The sequence below is a fragment of the Trachemys scripta genome, chromosome 2, assembly GCF_013100865.1.
Source record: "Trachemys scripta elegans isolate TJP31775 chromosome 2, CAS_Tse_1.0, whole genome shotgun sequence".
NCBI classification, from domain to species: domain Eukaryota; kingdom Metazoa; phylum Chordata; order Testudines; family Emydidae; genus Trachemys; species Trachemys scripta.
Window position 1 is genome coordinate 162,755,453 of NC_048299.1, and position 21,937 is coordinate 162,777,389.

The 21,937-nt window shown below is 42.2% G+C and overlaps 1 protein-coding gene across 5 annotated transcripts in view; it reads right to left on the reverse strand.

The window, feature by feature from the left end:
• BCL2 (BCL2 apoptosis regulator) overlaps nucleotides 1-21,622 on the reverse strand; it is a 123,001-nt gene extending 101,379 nt beyond the window's left edge. The window contains exons 1-3 of one of the 5 annotated variants that reach the window (XM_034762101.1): nucleotides 20,573-20,663; nucleotides 20,278-20,310; nucleotides 19,153-19,902 (exon numbers count right to left, since the gene is read on the reverse strand). In XM_034762101.1, the coding sequence (XP_034617992.1) occupies nucleotides 19,153-19,719 (567 nt within the window). In that variant the 5' untranslated portion in view covers nucleotides 19,720-19,902; nucleotides 20,278-20,310; nucleotides 20,573-20,663. Of the gene's footprint in view, nucleotides 1-19,152; nucleotides 19,903-20,277; nucleotides 20,383-20,572 lie in introns of all 5 variants that reach the window. The other 4 variants (XM_034762099.1, XM_034762098.1, XM_034762100.1 and 1 more) reach the window with 4 other exon arrangements.
• Nucleotides 21,623-21,937: the final 315 nt, after the last annotated feature.

The window sequence follows — 21,937 nt, forward strand, 5'->3', positions numbered from 1 at the left end:
CACCGTTTCCGGTCAATGGGAGCTGCGGGAAGCGGCAGGCCGTAGGGATGTGTTGGCCGCCGCTTCCCGCAACTCCTATTGTCTGGGAACAGAGAACCGGGGCCACTGGAAGATGCGGGGGGCAATGTCTGCAGAAGGTCAATGTAAGCAAAATGTCTCACGGCCTGCAATCAGATTACCCTAATGGGCCGCCTGCGGCCTGTGGGCTGCAGGTTGCCCACCACTGCAATAGTCCCTAAACTGAATGTCAGAGGTGAGCAGTTCCCAGATGATCTCGGTGGATAGTTCTTGACTTTGTCTGACCTAACTTACATTTGCAGATTCTTGAGGACAGTCCACAGCTTATTTTTATTCAGAATTTGGCAGTAGAGCACCTTAGGGTGTTTTTAATTTTGTTTTTAAATGTCATTCATTGAATTTAACTCTTTAGATCCACCCTGAGATGTTTTTTCTAACTGGGTACATTTTATTTAAGAAAAAATACATAAATCAAGACTAAAATGATTTGCAGAAGTTGTTTTTTAAAGGAAATAATCCTTTAGGTTTTTTTAAAAGAAGAAATAACACACTCTCCTACATTCTGTATTTCAGTCTCTAAGTATTCTCATAGACTTTAAGGACAGAAGGGACCATCATGGTCATCTAGTCTGACCTCCTGAAAATCGCAGGCCACAGAACCTCCCCCACCCGCTCCTGTAATAGACCCCTATCCACTGGCTGAGTTACTGAAGTGCATAAATCATGGTTTAAAAAGACTTCAAATTACAGAAAATCCACCATTTACACTAGTTTAAACCTGCAGGTGATCCATGTCCCATGCTGCAGAGGAAGGTGAAAACCCCCCAGGGTTTCTGCCAATCTGACCTGGGGGGAAATTCCTTCCCAACCCCAAATATGAGTGCTCAGTTAGACCCTGAGCATGTGGGCAGGACCCATCAGCCAGACCCTGGGAAAGAATTCTCTGTAGTAACTCACAGCACTTCCCATTTAGCATCCCATCACTGGCCATCAGAGATATCTGCTGCTAGCAATTGCAGATCAGTACATGGCATTATTGGCAGTCTCATCATACCTTCCCCTTCATAAACTTATCAAGCTCAGTCTTGAAGCCTGTTAGTTTTTTTGCCCCCACTACTTCCCTTGGAAGGCTGTTCCCAGAATTTCACTCCTCTGATGGTTAGAAACCTTCACCTAATTTCAAGCCTAAAACTTGTTGATTGCCAGTTTATATCCTTTTGTTTTTGTGTCCACATTGGTGCTTAACTTTAATAACTCCTCTCCCTTGCTGGTATTTATCCCTCTGATGTATTTATAGGAGGGCAATCATATCTCCCAACTGCCTTCTTTTGGTTAGGCTAAACAAGCCACGCTCTTTTTGAGTCTCCTGTGAATATGGTAGGTTTTCCATTCATCAGATCATCGTCTGCTTTCTCTGCACCTATTCCAGTTTGAATTCATTATCTGTCTTAAACATGGGAGATCAGAACTGCACACAGTATTCCAGATGAGGTCTCACCAGTGCCTTTATAACGGTACTAATACTTCCCTATCTCTACTGGAAATACCTCGCCTGATGCATCCTAGGACTGCATTAGCCTTTTTCATGGATACATCATACTGGCGCTTAGTTATTCTGTGATCAACCAATACACGCAGGTCTCTCTCCTCCGTCACTTCCAACTGACACATCCCCAGCTTATAGCGAAAATTCTTGTGGTTAGTCCCTAAATGCACGACCTTGCACTTTGCACTATTAAATTTCATCCCATTTCTATTACTCCAGTTTACATGGTCATCCAGATTATTTTGTATGATATTCCAGTCCTCCTCTGTATAGGCAATATCTCCCAATTCTGTGTAATCTGCAAATTTTATTAGCACAAGCCCACTTTGTCAGTATTAAAAATGTTAAATAAGATTGGTCCCAAGACTGATCCCTGAGGAACTCTACTAGTAACCTCCCTCCAGACTGACAATTCACCTTTTAGTATGACCCATTGTAGTCTCCCCTTTAACCAGTTCCTTATCCATCTTTCAATTCTCATATTAATCCCCATCTTCTCCAATTTAACTAATAATTTCCCATGTGGGAACTGTATCAAATGCCTTACTGAAATCCAAGTAGATTAGATCTACTGCATTTCCTTTGTCTAAAAAAAATCAGTTATCTTCTCAAAGAAGATCAGGTTGGTCTGGCACAACCTACCTTTGTAAAACCATGATGTGTTTTATCCCAATTACCATTAACTTCTCTGTCCTTAACTACTTTCTCTTTCAAAATTTGTTCCAAGATCTTGCATACAACTGAGGTCAAACTAACAAACCTGTAGTTTCCCAGATCACGCTGTTCCCTTTCTGAAAAATAGGAACTATAGTAGCAATTCTCCAGTCACAGGATACAACCCCCGAGTTTACAGATTTATTAAAAATCCTTGCTATTGGGCTTGCAATTTCATGTGCTGGTTCCTTTAATATTCTTGGATGGAGATTATCCAGCCCCCTCAATTTAGTCCCATTAAGCAGTTTGAGTTTGACTTCTACCTTGGATGGGGTAATTTCTACCTCCATATCCTCATTCGCCATCCTGCCACTACAGGTCTGTCGCATCTTACGCTGGGGTTGTGTTCCGCAGTCAGCGCATAAAGCGAAAATCACGCAGAGTCAAAACGACCTTTGAAAATCCCTTAAATCACCCAAAAAGTACAGTTGTGTATACAACCCTGTACAGTACTATGTCTTGTATACAGCAATGTACAGTACAGTATATAATAAAGACTACATATGCAAAATATAATTTTACAGTATTTTTAATAACATAACTGAGAGACAGAAGAATGAAAGAATAAAAAATGAAAACAGTACAGAACTGTAAACCTGAACAGTCACCAGTCACCCTGGATATTCTTGCTAGTCTTGTACTGTACACACTCCAAGGATTAGTCTTCCTCTTCCCCCAACAACACTATCATTGAGTCATCAGGGCTTGATGTCGCTCCAGGAGATGATGGGCCAGGCTTAGGTGACCGAGAGCGAATCGTAGACCAAGTGGTTGGCTCCGGTTCAGCTCGAGAAGTTGATTGTGTAGGCTCTGCTGCTGCTGGTTGTTTTTTCTTTAAAAACATGGCGATTGGCAACTGTCGCTGTTGTCTCTTGAGCTCCTCAAACATTTCTTGATACGGTCTCAAATCATCCGTAATACTACGTGTGGTTTTGAGGCTTCGTTCCATAGAAGGATCATATTCAGAAATTAAATCATTCAAGTGTTTCACTGCTTGGAACACTTCAGAAAATTTATGAAGATTCCAAGTTGCTGGCTCTTCCGTCATCATCTTCATCTTTGTAGACGATTTTATCAGTTCCTCTAACTCTTCATTAGTCAATGTTTCTCTATGGCTCTCAAATAATTCCTCAATTTCTTCCTCGAGGATGTCGATGAAGCCCTCACCACCCACTTGCCTGGCCACCTGAACAATGAGTTTCACTTCTTTGTCAATGATTGGGAAACCCTTAAAATCATTCACACAGTCTTCCCATAGGTTTCGCCAACATGCATTGACTGTTTCAGGCTTGATTGCATCCATTACCTGTTTAATATAAGTGATGCAATCAGCAATGTTGAAGGACTTCCAACACTCCATCACATTAACATTGGGATCAGCATCCATAGCGGTAAGGATCCATGAGAATGTAAGCCTGTACATGGCCTTGAAACAGCTTGGTCGAGAGGTTGGAGAATGGAGGTGGTATTGGGGGGGGAGAAAGACGACTTCAACGTCGTTATGCGCAAATGGGAGTGCCGCAGGGTGACCAGGAGCATTGTCTACGATCAGCAACACTTTAAAGTCAAGTCCTTTCTCTTCAAGGTACTGCTTGACCTCCAGAATGAAACACTTGTGGAACCAATCCAGAAATAATGCTGCCGTCACCCAAGCCTTTTTATTTGATTGCCAGAACACAGGCAGGAGATTTTTGTTCTTGCCTTTTAGGGCACGGGGATTTGCAGCCCTGTTGAGCAAGCCAGGCTTTATTAAATGCCCAGTCGCATTGCCACAAAGCAACACAGTCACACGGTCTTTAGCTGCTTTGAAGCCAGGGGCTTGTCTTTCTGATTTCGAAATCTAAGTGCGGGTGGGCATTTTTTTCCAGAAGAGCCCAGTCTCGTCAGCATTAAAAACTTGTTCTGGAAGATAGCCCCTTTCCTCTATGATTTTCTTTAATTGTTCGGGGTAGGCTTTTGCTGCCTCCTCATTGGCAGATGCAGCTTCACCAGTAGTCTGCACGTTTTTGAGGTTGAAGCGGTTCCTAAAACTGTTAAGCCAACCTTGGCTGGCTTTGAATTCCTTCTTATCAGAAGGCTGTCCCTCTTCGACAGGAGGTTTGAACAGCACATAGATGCTAAAAGCCTTTTCTCGTAACATGTTGCCATTGATAGGCACACGTTTACGGTTCATGTCTTCCAGCCATAAGTTTAATGCCTTTTCAGTCTTCACTAAAGTCTTATCACACACTTGGCTCGTCACCTTAGCAGTTACTGGAGCACTTGATGCCATGGCTTGACGAATTTCTCTCTCTCGAATCTTGATGGCACGGATGCTAGATACGTTGCGGCCGTATTTACCCGCCACGTTGGCGATGGACATACCGTCTCTCAATAAGTCCAACACAGCCAGTTTTTCCTCCAGCGTTGGAACAGATCGCTGTTTCTTCAGTTGAGCACCAGATGAAGTAGGTGGCTTGCACTTAGGGGCCATGTTATACGAAAAAATATGTACTGTATCTTTAAACAGTACAGGCACAGTAGAATCTCACTCAGCACAGTGAGATGCGCACAGTATGAGAGGCACAGGGGGACTGAGTACTGTAATGGGAACAGCAGATTCGCTTCTCCCATCTCACACTCACTCCGGGGCATACGCACTATTTAAACTGTTCGGTTTTTTTTCCCCCCCCCCACCAACCCTCCAGGGTTATTATAGGGGAGAACCTTAGCACAGGCCTAAAGGCATGCTGTTGCTGTCAAGTCCCCCCAAAAAATATTTTAATGGATTCGCATCTCACGCTGGTGGAATCGCCGGCACTTCCCCCCACCCTCCCACCGATCACGTAAAGCTGAAATTGCGCATGTTAAATACGCCTAAGATGCGACAGACCTGTACCCCTAAATTCTTTATTAGCCTCATTAAAATCTGAGGCAAAGTATTTGTTTAGATGCTGGGCCGGGCCTAGATTATCTTTAATTTCCACCCCATCCTCAGTGCTTAGCAGTTCCACTTCTTCTTTCCATCTTATTTATACGGCTATAGAACCTTTTACTATTGGTTTTAATCCCCTTTGCAAGGTCCAACTCTGCTTGGCTTTTGGTAGTTCTCACTTTATCTCTACACTTTCTGACCTCCAAGAGGTAGCTTTCCTTGCTGATCCCTCCTATCTTCCATTCCTTGTAGGCTGTCTGCTTTCTCTTAATCACCTGTTTGGGATGCTTGCTCATCCAGCTTAGTCTGCAAATTTCCCTACACATTTTTCTCCCTTGCTCGGGATGCAGGCTTCAGATAGCTTCTGCAACTTTCAAAGTAATTCCAAGCCTCCTCCACATTCAGATCCTTGAGTTCTTCAGTCCTGTCCACGTCCTTAATTCCCTTAATTTTTTAAAGTTTGCCCTTTTGTAATCAAAGACAGTAGTTGCAGATCTATTTTTGGTTATCCTTCCACTTAGTTTAAACTGAATGAGCTCATGATCACTCAAACCAAGGCTGTCCCCTACAACCAGTTCTTTTATAAAGATCCTCACTACTCACCAAAATCAAATCTAAAATGGCATCACCTCTTGTTGGTTCAGCTACTATTTGGTGAAGAAATCTGTCAGCTATCACATGCACGAAAATCTGGGCCTTACTATTAGTAGTAGCACTTGGCCTCCAATCTATATCTGGGAAGTTAGTCTTCCATAATCACACATTTCCCAGTAGTATTTATTTCATTAAAAGCATTAGAGGTCTCTAGCCATAGCCAAATCTGATCCAGGGGGCGGAGAGGGGGGTCTGTAGCACACCCCGAGCACTGGCCCGGGGACCTTCTAGTAGCTTTCTTCCCCAAAGTGATTTTGGCCCAAAACAGACATGGTCTTATCCATTCCAACACTTCTAATTTCTTTACACAGTCTACCTCATCATTAACATACAATGCTACTCCACCACCTTGGCCTTCTGTCTTCCCTGAACAGCACATACTCTTCAAAATCTGTACTCTAGTCATGAGAACTATTCCACCATAGTTCTTGTTATCCCAATCCCTGGTTTCACTTCCTGCACTGGTAGTTCTAGTTCCAACATTTTGTTGTCCAGGCTCCTTGCATTGATCTACAATCATCTTCATTGTTGCTGCTTGGCTTCACCCACATTCCTCGCCCGATTGGGTACAGTCATTCTACTGCCAGTATCACCTGACTGGTATCGGCACTATCTTTCCTGGTAACGTCCATTCTCCTACCCACTGCTCTTCCTTTCTCCATTGCTGTATTCTTTCTTACTTGATTTTCCTCCCTCTCAATGTTAAATTCAGGTGTGGAGATCATACGAGCATCTCCCAACCATCTGCTCCAAGTTCCTAGTTTAAAGCTCCTTTAATGAGTTGTACCAATTTCCGTCCCAGAAGTCTATTTCCCTCCCTACTCAGGCAGGAGGAGTCCATCCCATGAGAACAGTCTTCTGTCCATGAATGCCTCCAAGTGGTCGAACATCCCAAAGCCCTCCTTATAGCACCACTGCTTGAGCCATCTGTTGATTGTCATAATCTTGTCTTGCCTTCGTTCTCCTCCTCTAGAGACAGGCAGAATCCCACCGGAGATACCTGAGCCTCCATTTCATTAAGCATCTTCCCCAGCTTGGCATAATCTTCCTTGATATGTTCCAGTGAGAATCTAGCTGTATCATTTGTTCCCACATAAAGGGCAATCAGTGGATTATTTCCAGCTCCCATTAGGATTCTCTTCAGCCTCTTCTACAGGTCCACATACTGTATCTTAGCTCCTGGAGACAGCACACTCTGCTGTTCTCCAGATCAGCTCCGGTGACAGGTCTGTCTGTTCTTCTCAGTAGGGAGCCCCCAGTCACATAAACCTGCCTTTTCCTGGTGATGGTGTGATTTTCCAGCCTTCTGCCTGTTCTTTCTTGCTGCAAGTCATCCAGTATACTCCTGGGGTTCTGAACTCTGGGTATCTCCCTGGCTCTTCCCCTCTTCTTACAGGAATAGCCGCTCATCATTTCTTCCTTGCCCGCCCACCTTTAGTTACTGCCTGCTGTGCCCCTTCTTTATTTTCCAACTCAGCAAACCTGTTCCTGAGCTCTGTTTCTCCTTTACTTACTTGGAATCTGTTTCACAGGTTCTCCTAAGGAAAATGACGACTTAAGAATAAATACTCTTTCCTCTAGTACGAAATTGATAAAAAAAAGTTACTTAACCGCAGTAACACAATACAAGCTTTGCAATGTACAATATATTGCTGTAAAAAGGCATTTCACTGGACTATAGCCATAGGACCCAATCCTAATGTCATCACACAGGCAAAAGTCCCACGGGGTTAAATAGGAGTTTTGTCTGTACCAAGAACAGATAGGTCCCAATTCAGCAAGGTACTGAAGCATGTGCCTAATTTTAAGCTCATGAATAGCTCCACTGATTTGGTAATTAGGCATATCTTATTTGAGTGAATATGTCTTCATATTTTATCTAATTGTACCTGAGATTTACTTATTTAGGAAGCAGATTTGCACTAGTGGAGGAGCATGTGTGAGCGTGCATGCAGATGTATTGTGTGTGTACCGCTAAAATAATGTAATTAGTTTTATACATGTGTATAAGGCGAACTGAAAGGAAGGAGAGTTTCCTTTGTTAAATGTTTACCAGGAAAGGCCTACTCATGCACAAGGGAAAGGCCTAAAGCTGCAAACTATAGCACTAAACATTTTCCATGGATTTTCCAAATAAAAATCTACAAAACAGCAAACCAACCTCCAAATTGACCAAAATAACTTGTTTTTCCATTCGTTGGTAATTTCCTCTACCTGCTTTGCTAAACACATTACATTATTAAGGCTGGAAGAATTTAAATATAATTATATTGAAACAGTTAACCTTTTATTTTTCTGCAGTTCACTGAGTTAAACTTGGCCAATGGTCACTTTCTAATCTGTCTAATTACTTTCTGGTTGTACCTACTGGCCAACTGCGGCAATGATGAATGTAAGCACTACAGAATATTGTTTAACTCCAAACCCAAAACTGCCATGAAAACCATTCTGTTAATATTAGGTCTTGTAAAATCTTTTCTTTTTAAATAAAAAAAGTAGACCTAAACTGCCTGGTAGCCTGTGCTTCTCAACATTGCTACGAGGCAGGCATATCAAGTATCCATTTCACGGTTGGGTAAACTGAGACAGAGAGAGAGATTAAATGACTGGCTCAAGATCACACACCCAATCAGTAGTAGAACCAAAAAATAAACTAAGGAATTCTGGCTCCCAGTCCCCTTCTGTAATAACTAGACCACAGTGCTTTAATATCTCTTTGGGGGAAAAGGGGATCGTTTTCCTGGATTACATATGATTTCTGTACATAAAATCATACATATTAATAGGGTGAAATCCACTCATACATAGTGGTGATGAGTTATCTTTTCTTATTAACAAAACATGGTAACCGACTCTTCACTCATTTTATTTCTAACATGGAATAATACATTAAAAGAATGCTATCACTATTCCTATTAATTTTATTAATTAAAATTTAAATCATAAATACATGTGTGAGTACAACAGCAAATTCAATAGTGTAGATGCTCTTACAAAAGAAAATGCCTTTAAAATTACAATTTTAATAAAATTCTTTTAATGCCAGTAAAAATCTCATCAAGATGTAATTCAATAGCTCACAAATATAATACTCCTGAAAAGAAGCCGCAGACTCATCCCCACTTCTTAACATAGTTTCAATAGAAGAGTTGCTATAGCAAGGCCTCATATTTAGAGATTAATACTTTTACAAAATTCTATATTTGAGTAAACTATGAAGTAATCATAGTCATTCCCACACCATACCAGTGGTCTATCTAGTCCAGCATCTTCTCTCTGACAGTGACTAGTACCAGTTACTTCAGAGGAATGTACAAGAAACCACATAATGAATAATGATGGATTAGCCTACCAATAGAAGTTTTTCTCAAACTTCATCAGTTATTGTGTGATTTATCCCGATTCATATGGGTTCATATCGCTTACAAGCAATTTTTATCCTGTCTAATGTAAGTGTGGATGTTCTCATTATTCATATAAATCTTTATTGAATCCAACTAAGCTCTTAAACACACGGATATCTTGTGTAATAGATTCACACATTTTAAGGCCAGAAGGGACGATTGTGATCTTCTAGTCCGACCTCCTGCATGAACGCAAGTCATAAGACTTTCTGGAATTAATTCCTGCTTCAAGTCCAATAGCCGTGGGTGAAGTAGAGCATATCTTTTAGGAAAACATCCAATCTTGATTTAGATTTCCCTGGTTAGTTGTTGCAATGATTAATTACCTATACTGTTAAAAATGCATGCCTTATTTCTAGTAAATTTGTTTAACTTCAACTTCCAGCTATTGGGTCTTGTTATACCTCTGTCTGCTAGATTGAAGAGCCCTCTATTATCAAATTTCTGTTTCCCATGTAGGTACTTAATAACTGTGATCAAGTCACCCCTTAACCCTCTCTTGGTTAAGGTAAATAAATTGAGCTCCTCGGGTATCTCTTTATAAGGCATGCTTTCTAATCCAAGCACCAGAGGTTAATTAAGCGTTGTATAAAAAGTATTTGGTTAAAGTAAATGGTTAAATTTTGCTGTATCGGAAACAGTTAAAATTTAACAATTGCTTAAATAAGGTCTACTCATGCTCTCACTGAAGTCAATGGAAAACTCTAAGTGACTTCATTTGGAGCAGGATTGAGCCCTAAATGAACAGGTGCATTATGCAATGTATTTTTTCCTTCTTCTTCAAATCATGTTTGTTTGATACTTGCTAATTTGTAAAATACAGTCAATTACAGGGAGCTTCCCAGTCAGTGTAAATTAGCAAGATTCTTCTGCATATAATTCAAGTTGCAAAACAACAACATTGGTAAAAACCAGCTACAACTTGGACATAGCACACTTTCTAACAGGAAAAGGAGGAGGAATGCTAGATTCCTGGGTGCACTTGAAAAAGTGATCAAGCTTCATGTTCTTTTACAAGCCAAATAAAAATCTGATCATTTATGAAACCAAATGCCAGAGCAGAATAAAAATTCTCCAAACTGGTTATCAGTGTCTGTGTGCGCCAAGAAGGTCTAGATGTTATCCTGCTGTGGAACAGATTTATAGCACCACACTCCTTCATTTATCCTATTATTGTGCATGGAATGAGAAACACCATCCCAGTACTGCCCTCAAAAATTGTATTTTGTTGTCACTGAGTAACAACTGCCTTTTCAGTTACAATATTTATTAATATTTGATAAGGGACCAGCACCCACTACCTTCAGAGAGAAAATGAAGAATTAAGTTTATATTCCAACCAGTGATGGAAAATAATAGAGAAAAGATTAAGAGCCTGATCCAGGGCCCACTGATGTCAACTGGAATCTTTCCATTTACCTCAATGGGCACTGAGTTAGGCCATAAGTGCCAAGTGAATTAATAAATGCTAATTTTCTGGCTGTCTTTGTATGTTGTTGCATGATGAATAAACCACAAGCCAGCTTGGTGTAAAACTGATGTGTGACCAACATAATGTAACAAATGCAGTTACTCTTAATTTATACCATTGTGAATAGAAAATAGGACCCATGAGTTTAGCACTCCATGGACCTGGTCCAATGACCACTAACATCAGTGGAAATGTTCCCATCAACTTCCGAGAACGTTAGACACGTTCCATGAGAATGCCGTACAATTAGATACTCTAGCTAAACCTTTGAATTTCAAAATACACTTCATAGCTGAAAAAGTCTTCCAAAACATTTAATATTAAGACAGTTCTGTTTTCTATCTGCAGTGTGCTTTTGCTGTTTCTTTGTTTAGAGTTGCTAAACTACTGCTACAAAATGATTCACATATTTAAGAATGCTTCTGTGCATGTACTGAGAGGTAAAAACCTCTAAACATGCGCCACCCACACACACTGTTTCCCAGGGGGTTCATCATTCAGCTGTCAAGCTGTATGAACTTAGATGGGAAAGACTAAAGGGGGGGGGGGGCGAAAGGTTATGGCTGTGGCTTTTCTAGGGCTCCTGCTACTTTGTAACTGTTGACACTTAAGAGACTGGAACTGCGTCTGTTTAAGAAACGATTACTAGAAAGCGTGACTATAAATCACTACAGAAAGTTGAAGACTCTGACGAGCAGTCAATTAGAGCTAAAGAGGAGAAAATACAATTTACTAAAAGCAGAACAAAATCATAATCAAAATACAAAGCTCTCACTAATAGAAAATTGCTCCAACACTTGACAAAATGGACTTTTATCAATATGCAACTTTACATTACGGAATTAGTAAAAGGGATGAAAAATATAAGATTAAAAAAATCCACTTTGCTAAAGAAGATGTGTTATTTAATCAGATTTCTCACACTGTTTTTGATTATTGTTTTATTGCTACAGCTGTTGACTAAATTTAGGCAGCTATGGCTTATCTGCACAAAGCACAGGCCAAAGATTAATGTACTAGTAGTACATTAATTAGTAGGAGTAGTAGTAACAGTTCATTACTGTAACATCTAGAGATGCAACGACCGGGGCCCCACAAAACTAGGCATTTTACAAACACAATGGTGAAAGATAGTCCTGAAGATCTTATAGTCTAAGCCAGTGTGACGACTCACTGCTGCGACACCTCCTGCTGGTTATCCAGGGAATTAGCTTTTCCAGTTCTGGAGCACCCTCTGCAGGCCAGTGTCTCGCTGCCACTGGCCCCCATGTTCCTCCCGGACCCCAGTGCCCCTTTACCCAGGGTTCTTCTCACTGCAGCAACCCCCCAATCTGGGTCTCCCCACTCAGAGGAACTCCCAAGCCCTTATCCCCACCTCGTCTCGGTGGCTACTGCCAGTCACCATCTAGCCCCCGTTCACTGGGGCAGACTGCAGTGTACACGCCATTCATCACTGGCAAAGGAGAGTTTGGACCTGCTGCCTTTGCCTACCCCCAGGCTACCCCTCTGTAGCCCCAGTATCTGTCCTGGCCTTAATCAAGGCCTGCAGCCTGGGTGTTCTCCAGGCTGGAGCTCCCCAGCTCCTCTAGCCTTTCCCCAGCCCTGCTCCACTCTAGGTACCTTTCTCAGCTTCTAGGCAGCCAGTCCCTTCTCCCTCAAAAGCTAGAGGGAGGGTTCTCTCAGCTCCTGGCTTCCCTGGCCTTTATAAGGCCACCTACGCTCTGATTGGGGCATAGCCCCAGCTGTGGCTGTTTCCCCAATCAGCCGAGGCTTGCTGCTCTCCCTAGCAGCAGCCCTCACGCAGCCTCAGCCCAGGGCTGATTTCAAGCCCTTCAGGGCAGGAGCAGGTGACCATCCTGCTACAGCCAGCACTTCTCAAATACAGTCACTATCAGGGCTGGCTCTACCTTTTTTGCCACCTCAAGAAAAAAAAAAAAAAAAAAGCCAGCTGACGAATTGCCAAAGCAAAAAAAAACGAACTGCCAAACTGCTGCCCCCCGAATAGCCAGAATGCCACCCCTTAGAACGTGCCGCCCTAGGCACCTGCTTTCTCGGCTGGTGCCTGGAGCCGGCCCTGGTCACTATGAGGCTTTTCTTGTGACCACAGCCTCCTGGGCAGTGCTTCGGGTATGTGGGGGAGCGCACAAAGCAGAGCCTCTTCCCCAGGGTCACCAGAAGGGATTGGGCCCGCCCTCCCGCTGGAGCCACAAACGCCAGAGGAGCAGGCAGCCAGTGAGTTCTGCACCTTCCTGGGGATGGTGAGGCTCAGGCTTCAGCCCTCGGGTGGCAAGCTCCAGTCATGGGACTTTGGGCTTCAGCCCTGGATCCCAGCCACATAGCGGTGGGTGCTGGCTCTGGGCTCCCCTTCCCCATCACCATTGTCCTTGATCTCCTGCAGCCTCCTCTGGCCCTGGGCTCTGACCGTGCGGTGGCAGGCTCCAGCCCTGGACCCTGGGCTCACCTCCCCCCTTGTCTCCCTACCCACCTCCCCATCCAGTGCTTAAATTTGTCCCCTAGCTTGCCAGGGCTGAGTAAGTCTGCTCTGAAAATTTATATTTGTACGGTAGTTAATATCACTTTTCACAGCCTCCCAGCTAGCTAGTAAATCTGCTATGAAAAGTGATATTAACAAACATACAAATATTTTTTGCAGCAGCAGACTTTTTAAAAAAGGCAACCCACAACAACAACAAAAGACCAGAATGCGCAAAGCACCTTATTTATGTTTCTCTTCTGTTTAGGTCAAGTAAAGAATAGAGAACTGTACATTATTTTTATTATTGAGTCTGAAAAAAAAACCCCTACATAAATAAATTAGAATGATTTGGACATGTATATGTGCATATTTATTTGTTTTTCCTAAAGTTAATAGAAGTTTAAGAAAAATTGTCATAGCGGCCACCAGCAAGAGTTGGTGGCCGCACTCTGAGGCCACCAAAAAATGTATTGTGAGAACCCCTGGTCTAAACAGACAAGTCAAACTAAAGGTGGGAGAGAAAACAGAGGCAATGGAGAGGAACTGATTTGACCAAGGTCACACAGCAGATTAGTGAATAGAAACCAGGTCTCCTAACTTCCAGCCCAGTGCCACATTCACTAAGCAATGCTGCCACACACACCTTTGCACTTTCCTCATCCTGGCCATTCCCTCTGTTGCATCATAGGATCCCAAGATTTGCTATAATTTATACCAGTATCAAGCAACCACAAGAGACCAAAACCAACACAGAGGGTTAAAGCAGTATTCCAGGCATGGCTCCCCCTTTTCTCTGATCGTATCCCCTTTTCCCAGTTATCCCAGCCCTGCACCACCAAAATGATCCACTTTATGTTGAGGTAGTTCTCCCTGGGGAGTTTAAAACCCCCTTTAGGGTCAGATTTCACCACTGATGTAGTGCAAACAGGCTGTGCCACACTGGAAAATCTGGGCCCTGATGTTTGGCTGCTGGGAAAATGTTCCTGCTTGACACAATTTCACATATCACTGATTGGGTCCTGTGACTCTTCTGCTGAATCAGTGCATTTACATTGCAGTATGTTGGCAAAGCAATTTGATTGGATTTACCATGCATTTGTGGATTAGCAAATTGTAGTCTCAATCCACATACTAAAAAACCACCAATCTTAAACTAGATATTTTTAGTTTACCACTGAAAACACAGCATCTCCAAGGACACATGTATTAATGCAAACACAGAAAAAATAGTTCTCAATATTGTAACTAAGAATAAACCCATCCTATAAACCAGCTGTTTGAACACCACATTACTTTGCCATATGAAGGCAATTAACTACAATTGGCAATATAGCCATTTCCTAGAACAGTAATACTCAACCTTTAAAAAGACATGATCAAGTTAAAAAATCAACCATTTCTTTCAGAAAATATTTCACCTAGCATTGTTATAAGTATAGCTATAATTACTATACATGAAAGAGATGAGAGAAAATTCTGTTTTTTCACATTGTTTACTTGTAGACAGTCCGTTTCACTGTTTCTCTTACAGAATTAGTTTCTTCTGTTATACAGGCCTTAACAGGATTAGTTTCTTCTTCAGCAAGAGAATTGAGAAAAATACTGTGATAAATAAGAAAATTTGATTGTAAAACCACAAAACCTGGCAAAGGACTCAGAAGGTTTTGTACCTGAAACTACTGTTAATTTTTTTTTTTTTTTTTTTTTGGTGGACCACATTTCAAAACTGACAGTGTCCCTTTAACAGTCAAATAGTGATTTAGTCATTAAATGGAGTCAAAGCGAGGCTCAGAAGAACTCATCATATATTAACATTTCAAAAAAAGGATATCATAAATTGAGCAACAACTAATGCACTCATCAAAACAGCAAAGGGACAGATTTGATAACCCTACCGCATAAGACCTTATGTTGCAAATTGTCTCACTGAAACCAACGGGACTTCTAAAGGACAACTCAACAAAGTAAGAATATCAAAATCTGGCCCTAAATAAATTACCTTCCAGTACAACATTTTTTTTAAAGTAAATCATCAAAGTAACATTTTCCCCACCTACCTGAACTAACCATTAGCGCAAATAAGGATTAATCTCTCTCTCCCTCCCACCTCTCTATAATATGTGTGTGAGAGTGCCTATCTCATTCCATGACCCTCTGTTCTTTGTTTTTAATTCCTTCTTTCCCAAAAAAAAACCCTCAGACCCAAGAAGAGAGTCACCTGCTGGGCTATAAAAAAGATTGAGCACCACTGATCTGTAATTTAGTCTTTGGGCTCCATACTAGCCTATTAGAAATACATTATTCCAAAACAAATATGGTTATTTCCCAAAGGTACATCTCATTTAATATTCCCTAAATCAGACTCGTAACAAGCTGTGCTTATCAGTATTCCACAGCAAGAATAGCAGAGATTGAAAAATAAAATAAAGCCATAAACTGGGCAATCGGAAAAATATATATTATACTTAATACCATGAAATTCTAGAGATGACCTAGTTCTCTTATTTCTTTTGTAATATTATTAAGATGTTTTTATCAAGTCACAGCACAATACTGTAGCATCCTGACCTGTGTTCAAATCTTTTAGTCATATTTATGTGCCACCAGAATAACAAGGTAAAACTACAACCTAATGTAGGCAGTTTGGTTGACTTATTTTTTTAAGTCTTGAGTATCAAAGCCATTAAACAACCTAAGCATTAAGACATCTAACAATCATTAAAAATTTGTAGTCCACAAGTTATATCTATTCCTGACTCCTATGTTTGTTTGGGTTTCTCTCTTTCTTTGTTTTCCTTATGAAATAATACATGTAGGTCCTTTTGAAGATACTTGCTGGTGTTTAATAGCTGTTTTTTGTTTTTTAAAGACATTTGCAGCCAAAAGCTTTCAGACCTGGCTACCAGAGGTACACTTACAGAATGGAGTAAGTGCAAGTTGAGCAACTTGTTTGCTGCATAAGACAGGTTTGTGACTGATCATTTGACCCTTACAGTTTGTGACAGTCTTCATAAACGATACTACAATGTATCATAATACTACATATTGGACCACGACACTGTAAAGCAGAAGGCTGTAAAAATATGCATCTCATGTCCCCATGTGGTATAGAGATGTGATACACAATTATGCTTAGACCACATGAAGTGCTCATATGTCTGCATGTGAGTAATTATTTATAAAGAGGCATTCATTATACTGTAATAAGGACATATGTTGGGTACATTGTGAATAACTGCCAGGTTGAATAGAGTGCTTCCAGCACCTGGCAAGTGTCATCACACTATAAATTATGCCATGAAGCATGTTTTTCCTTTTACACATTTTGAAAAACAAATTCTATGAGAAGTGCCATCTTGGATTTCCTCCATCTGAAATGAGGATCCCAAAAGCTGCATTTGAGCCTAGAAATTTCTAACGATGTTGTTAATAAACATAGGACCCAACTGGTACAACCTATTTTACAGAGATACAAATGAAAGTCTATGGTGTGGTGATAATTTGCATATCTTTTTACATATGTACATTACCAATATATACACACACAATAAATGGTGCCACATTTATCAGAAAAAAAAAATCAGCAGTCACTACATGAAATTTTGATAAGAAGCATCTTTCCTTTTAAAGGCTACCATTTGAGTACTAGGTTATTGTATTTCTATATGTCAAGAAATCACATTAGTATGTTTGCATCATCTGGCCAAGATTTTTCATTCAAGTTTTCATTTGTATTCATTATTTATATTTTTTAAATAGACAATAATATGCACACACTATAGCATTAGGGCTTGATCCAAAGCCCATTGAAGTCATTCCCTTAATGTTTGGCCTAATTTTTAAGATCTAAAAAATTCTAAATGTTCTGCTATCCTATGCACAGCATAAGCAGCTGTCCCAAGGAATGCTAAAGACTCGTTTAGAGAAAAGTCATCTTCAAAGGCTATCTTTCAGGTCCCTATTGCAACTTTTTATACCATATTTATAACATCCAAAGCAAGTTGCTTTTCTTCACGTTTCAGTTAACGTCATTGTCTTAATCACTTGCCCTGAGAGAGTTTAACTTCAGAAGCAGAACACAAATGTGGTAGAATGCCCCAAATTCCTACTTTACCCACCAGGCATGTTCCCTCATCCCTTGGATGTAAAGCCCCTTGAGCTGAGAACCAGGTGTGTGCATGGGAGAGAAGGGAAGCTCTCAATAGTTAAATGGAGAAAATCACTGCAGGTAGCAAGCTTCAGAATATAACACTAAGTAATGAAAATGATGGCTGCTGAAAATTAAGTACAGTAACAGTTTATACATGTTTTTAAAAATGAGTTTAATAAACAAAATGCATTAAAAATTGTTATACAACAGATTTCTCTCATAAATATACCTCATAGAAGAAAGCACTAGGACCTATAGCTCCCCAGAACTATTATACTTTCCCCCTTAAAATGATTTATGGCAGCCCCTTGACCCATATGTTAAGTTTTCTGTTGCAATGTGTCTTTTGCTCAATTACACTCCTCCGATTCAGAAATATATTACAGGCATATCATATAAGATTGGGTTTATGCACATTGCAGGAATGAATTGAGATCAGGTGCTCGGGAACACAATTTAATACAGAAAATAAGGAGAAAACAACTTTCAATTGATAAAACTATTATTTGAGACAGAAAGAGATGAGGTTTGATTGTAAGGATGAAAATGATAGATTTTCCTTGCCTATAGTTGAATTTATCCCCATCTAAAACCACCTCAGCCAGAGATTTTTTTATCCCTGGGACTCATAAAATACTACTTGCCTTTGGAATACACCAGGCTACAACAAATATCATGTACTCTCCAGAAAATTGTCATAGAAAGTTCCTCCCCAGGTCTCCTAGGAGGGCTTTATTCCTTCTAGCCTGAAAATGATTCAATACAAGCACTAGAAAGAGAATTTTAAAATTATTACTTTTAGTGTATGCCGTAAAATCTCATTCTAAATCTTTGCTGTTATAAACATGAGATGATACTCAGTTTTGAGCACTGCTCCATTTGATTGTCTGTAAAATCTGCTTATAGCATTCCGGACTAGAATGTTGTTCCTAACATGCGCATACACACAAAACACACATGCTTTCCTTTGACCTACTACCTGCAACCTCATTCAAGCATTAGGCAGCACATGTCAGGCATGTCTATAGCATCGTTCCTGGATATAACGTCATTACTTTCCTTTCCCACACTGCTCTGTGACCCCATTCTACCGTAAAGAGACATGTATGTATGATTTCAATGGTTAAAATACATTGAGACAGGAGGGAGAACTCTCACTGCACCAGCCAACAAAAAAGTGTGCGGGGGGGTGGGGGGGACTTTCACCATCCTCTGCTAAAAGCTTGATTAACTGTGACCACTCCCGCACCTACACTTTAACTCCTGCATGACATGACATTTCAGAAGGCCCATACCAACAGACATGCTGATAAAACACTACAGCAGGGGTAGGCAACCTATGGCATACGTGCCGAAGGCGGCACACAAGTTGATTTTCTGTGGCACTCACGCTGCCCAGGTCCTGTCACCGTTCTGGGGGTTCTGCATTTTAATTTAATTTTAAATGAAGCTTCTTAAACATTTTAAAAACCTTATTTACTTTACATACAACAATAGTTTAGTTATATATTATAGACTTATAGAAAGAGATCTTCTAAAAACGTTAAAATGTATTATTGGCACGCAAAACCTTAAATTAGAGTGAATAAATGAAGACTCGGCACGCCACTTCTGAAAGGTTGCTGACCCCTGCACTACAGTAACACAAACCAGACTACTGCCTTACTTTCATTGGGATGAAGTATACTATGATTTTCATATTCTGTTCTATATAGGTGTCTATACCGCTTGCATCACTATAGTATGTGACCCCATTGATGCAGATTTTACTGTAATTTAAAGAGAAAGAAATACTGGACACATACCCAGCCTCCGTTGTCTTGGATCCAGTTGTGTAGGTGTCTGTTCAGGTACTCGGTCATCCACACAGCAATGCTGTCCACAAGAGGCGACATCTCCCGATTAACGCTCTCCACGCACATCACGCCACCGAATTCAAAGAAGGCCACGATCCTTCCCCAGTTAACCCCATCTCGGAACAGCTCCTCCACCACCGCCACAAAGCGCCCCCTGGCCGTGAATGGGGTCAAGTGCAGCTGGCCAGACATCTGGGCAAAATCTCTGTGGTAGCGGCGGGAAAATTCATCTCCAGCTTGGCACAGAGTCAAGAGAACAGCCTGCGGTGCTGGGCGCAGCCCATCACCAAGGGGTACGTTACTAGCAGCAGCCGAGCCAGGGGGCTCAGGAGGCAGAGACACCAGCCCAGCATGGTCAGATGAGGTCCCAGCAACAGTAGGGGGAGAGAGATTTGGAGAAACTGGTCCTCTGTTTTCATTGGCAGCCCAATCGTATCCCCTCTGTGACAGTTTGTAATGGATGTACTTCAGCACTATCTCCCGGTTATCATAGCCTCTTCTCCCAGGATGAGCCATAATTTCCAACAGGGAGCAGCAAAGAGGAGGGAGAGAGGAAGAAGAGGAGCAGGATGAACCCAAAAAAGTAAAGCAGCCAATAATAATAATAATACCACCAAAAATTATAATCCAGTTATTGTATTGGATGCGGTTTCATTCATGATGGTATGAGGAGCTCTCAGGTCTCAGAGGTACTTTCGTCTTCTCGGTTTGAGATGCACAGTATAAATAGATTTAAAATGCTGTAAGTATTTTATTTCCAGAAGCACATTATTTATTATATATTTATTTTAGAAACATTTTCTTCTTGATGCTGATATATATATATATAAATATATATATGTATTTAAAATCTCATACTTATTCAAAGCCAAGTGCATATTTCCCCTAGGTGCTGAACTAACACATGTGAATGAAGGAGCTGAGGAACATATACTGTAAAAACTGCAATTCAAATGATTTGCTCAACAGCCTTAGATGAACGTTAATCCAATGGACTTTAAACTAAAAATCTCAAAATTCTCTCTTTTTTGTTTTTTAATTACACAATGTAAATTTCCTGTGTAAAGTACTTACTTGGACTATAAATATGTTCCTCTGTCAAGTTTCCTTTTAAAAAAAAAATCACAAGTCTTCAAACACGTTAAGTTCTGGTTGCTTTCATGCTTCAAAAGATCAAATCTCCAAGGGGACAGGACCAAAAAAAAAAAAAAAAAAAAAAACCACTATGGATTTTAAAATTTATTTCCCCGACTTCTGTTAAACAGATATCTCCAAAGACATGTCAAAGATCAGAATATCCCGCCTCAGAGCCCAGGAAGGAAAACAACCCAAACCAAAAGCAAAATTATGAAGAGCAGATGAAACACACCTTTGACTCCAAGCTCTTGCAGAAGTGCTGTGCTTTTCCCTCCAGTGCAACGTACAGACACATGCAATTAAATACATGTAGTTTCATTCAGACACTGATCTCTAGGCAGAGCCCAACGCTCCCCCCTCCCCCGACACACACCCACACACACGAAAAGGGAGCATCAAAATCTTGACTTTTGCCTAAACTCCAGGGAACAAATGCATTTCCACAGCAGCTTTGTTTGTATAAAAAGCAAGAAACCCCCCCAGGGTGCAGAGGAGGGAAGGGGATGGGGGCGTGTGTGGAATATTATTCATACAAATTAGGACCGCTGCTAGGAAGTCGTTCCCCCACTACCCTCCCGCCCCAGCACCCCCAGCGCAGACAGCCGTGCAAGCCCCCCAGGCAGAGCAGCCCCCTCGTCTTTCTGCAGTGGTGCTGCTGAAGCGCCAGTCCGTTCCGTGTAGCTGTGGCGGCCGGGGAGGCAGAGTCACAGCGCGGGTGCAAGAGAAGGAGGGAGGAGAAGGAGCAGAGCCAGTGGCGGGGAGGAGAGCGGCCGGGAGAGGCCCGCACAAGAGGGGCGGGTTCCCTAGAGCTCCACCTCGCTATTCATTCAAGAAACTGGGGAGAGGAAGGAGAGCCCGCCGCCTGCTCGCCACCATAGCCGTCGATGTAGCCCTGGCGGGGCGGGCCACATGCCCCGTGCGTGGCCGGGGGCTGCCTGCTGGGCTTGGGCATGCTCAGCTCGCCCTGCTGCCGGGCAGACGCTGGAGAGGACGCGCCTTGGCTAGGAAGGGGCTGGGGGGAGAAACGCACCGGGTGGCTCCTTGCTGCGGGGCTCCCCTGGCCCTGGGGCAGATTCATGCCTGGGGTAACTTCGCGGCAGGCCGATGCTTCGCTGGGCTCCGTGGTGCGGCGCCCTCCCTGGGCCTGCTCCCCCTCACACCAGTGCCCCTGCAGCCGGGCGGCTCCCCCGCTGTGAGCGCAAAGCCCGGCCCGCTCGCGCCTTCCCAGCTTCTCCTCCCCTGAAGCCGGCCGAGGCGGGGACAGACGGAAGACGCAGGCCGGCTCCTTGCGCGCCGGCAGCTGCGGCTTTTCCCGCGCCGGCAGGCGGGGGACGGGATGGGAGGAAGCGGCCGCTGCTGCAGATGGAGCCAGACGGGACAGCGGGGCCCTAGGAGGCTGTGGCAGGGGCTGCTTCCTGCGCAGCCCGGGACGCCGCGCTGAGCCCCGCTGCGAAGACAAAGGCGGCTGACTTGCTTTGAGATAGGTTTAAATAAAATAGGTACAAAAATAGTCCGAACCAGTTCCAAAGTTGTGGTGCCGGAAGAGATGAAAAGAGGCCAGTTTGTTATTGAACACCCCCCCACACACCCCAAATCC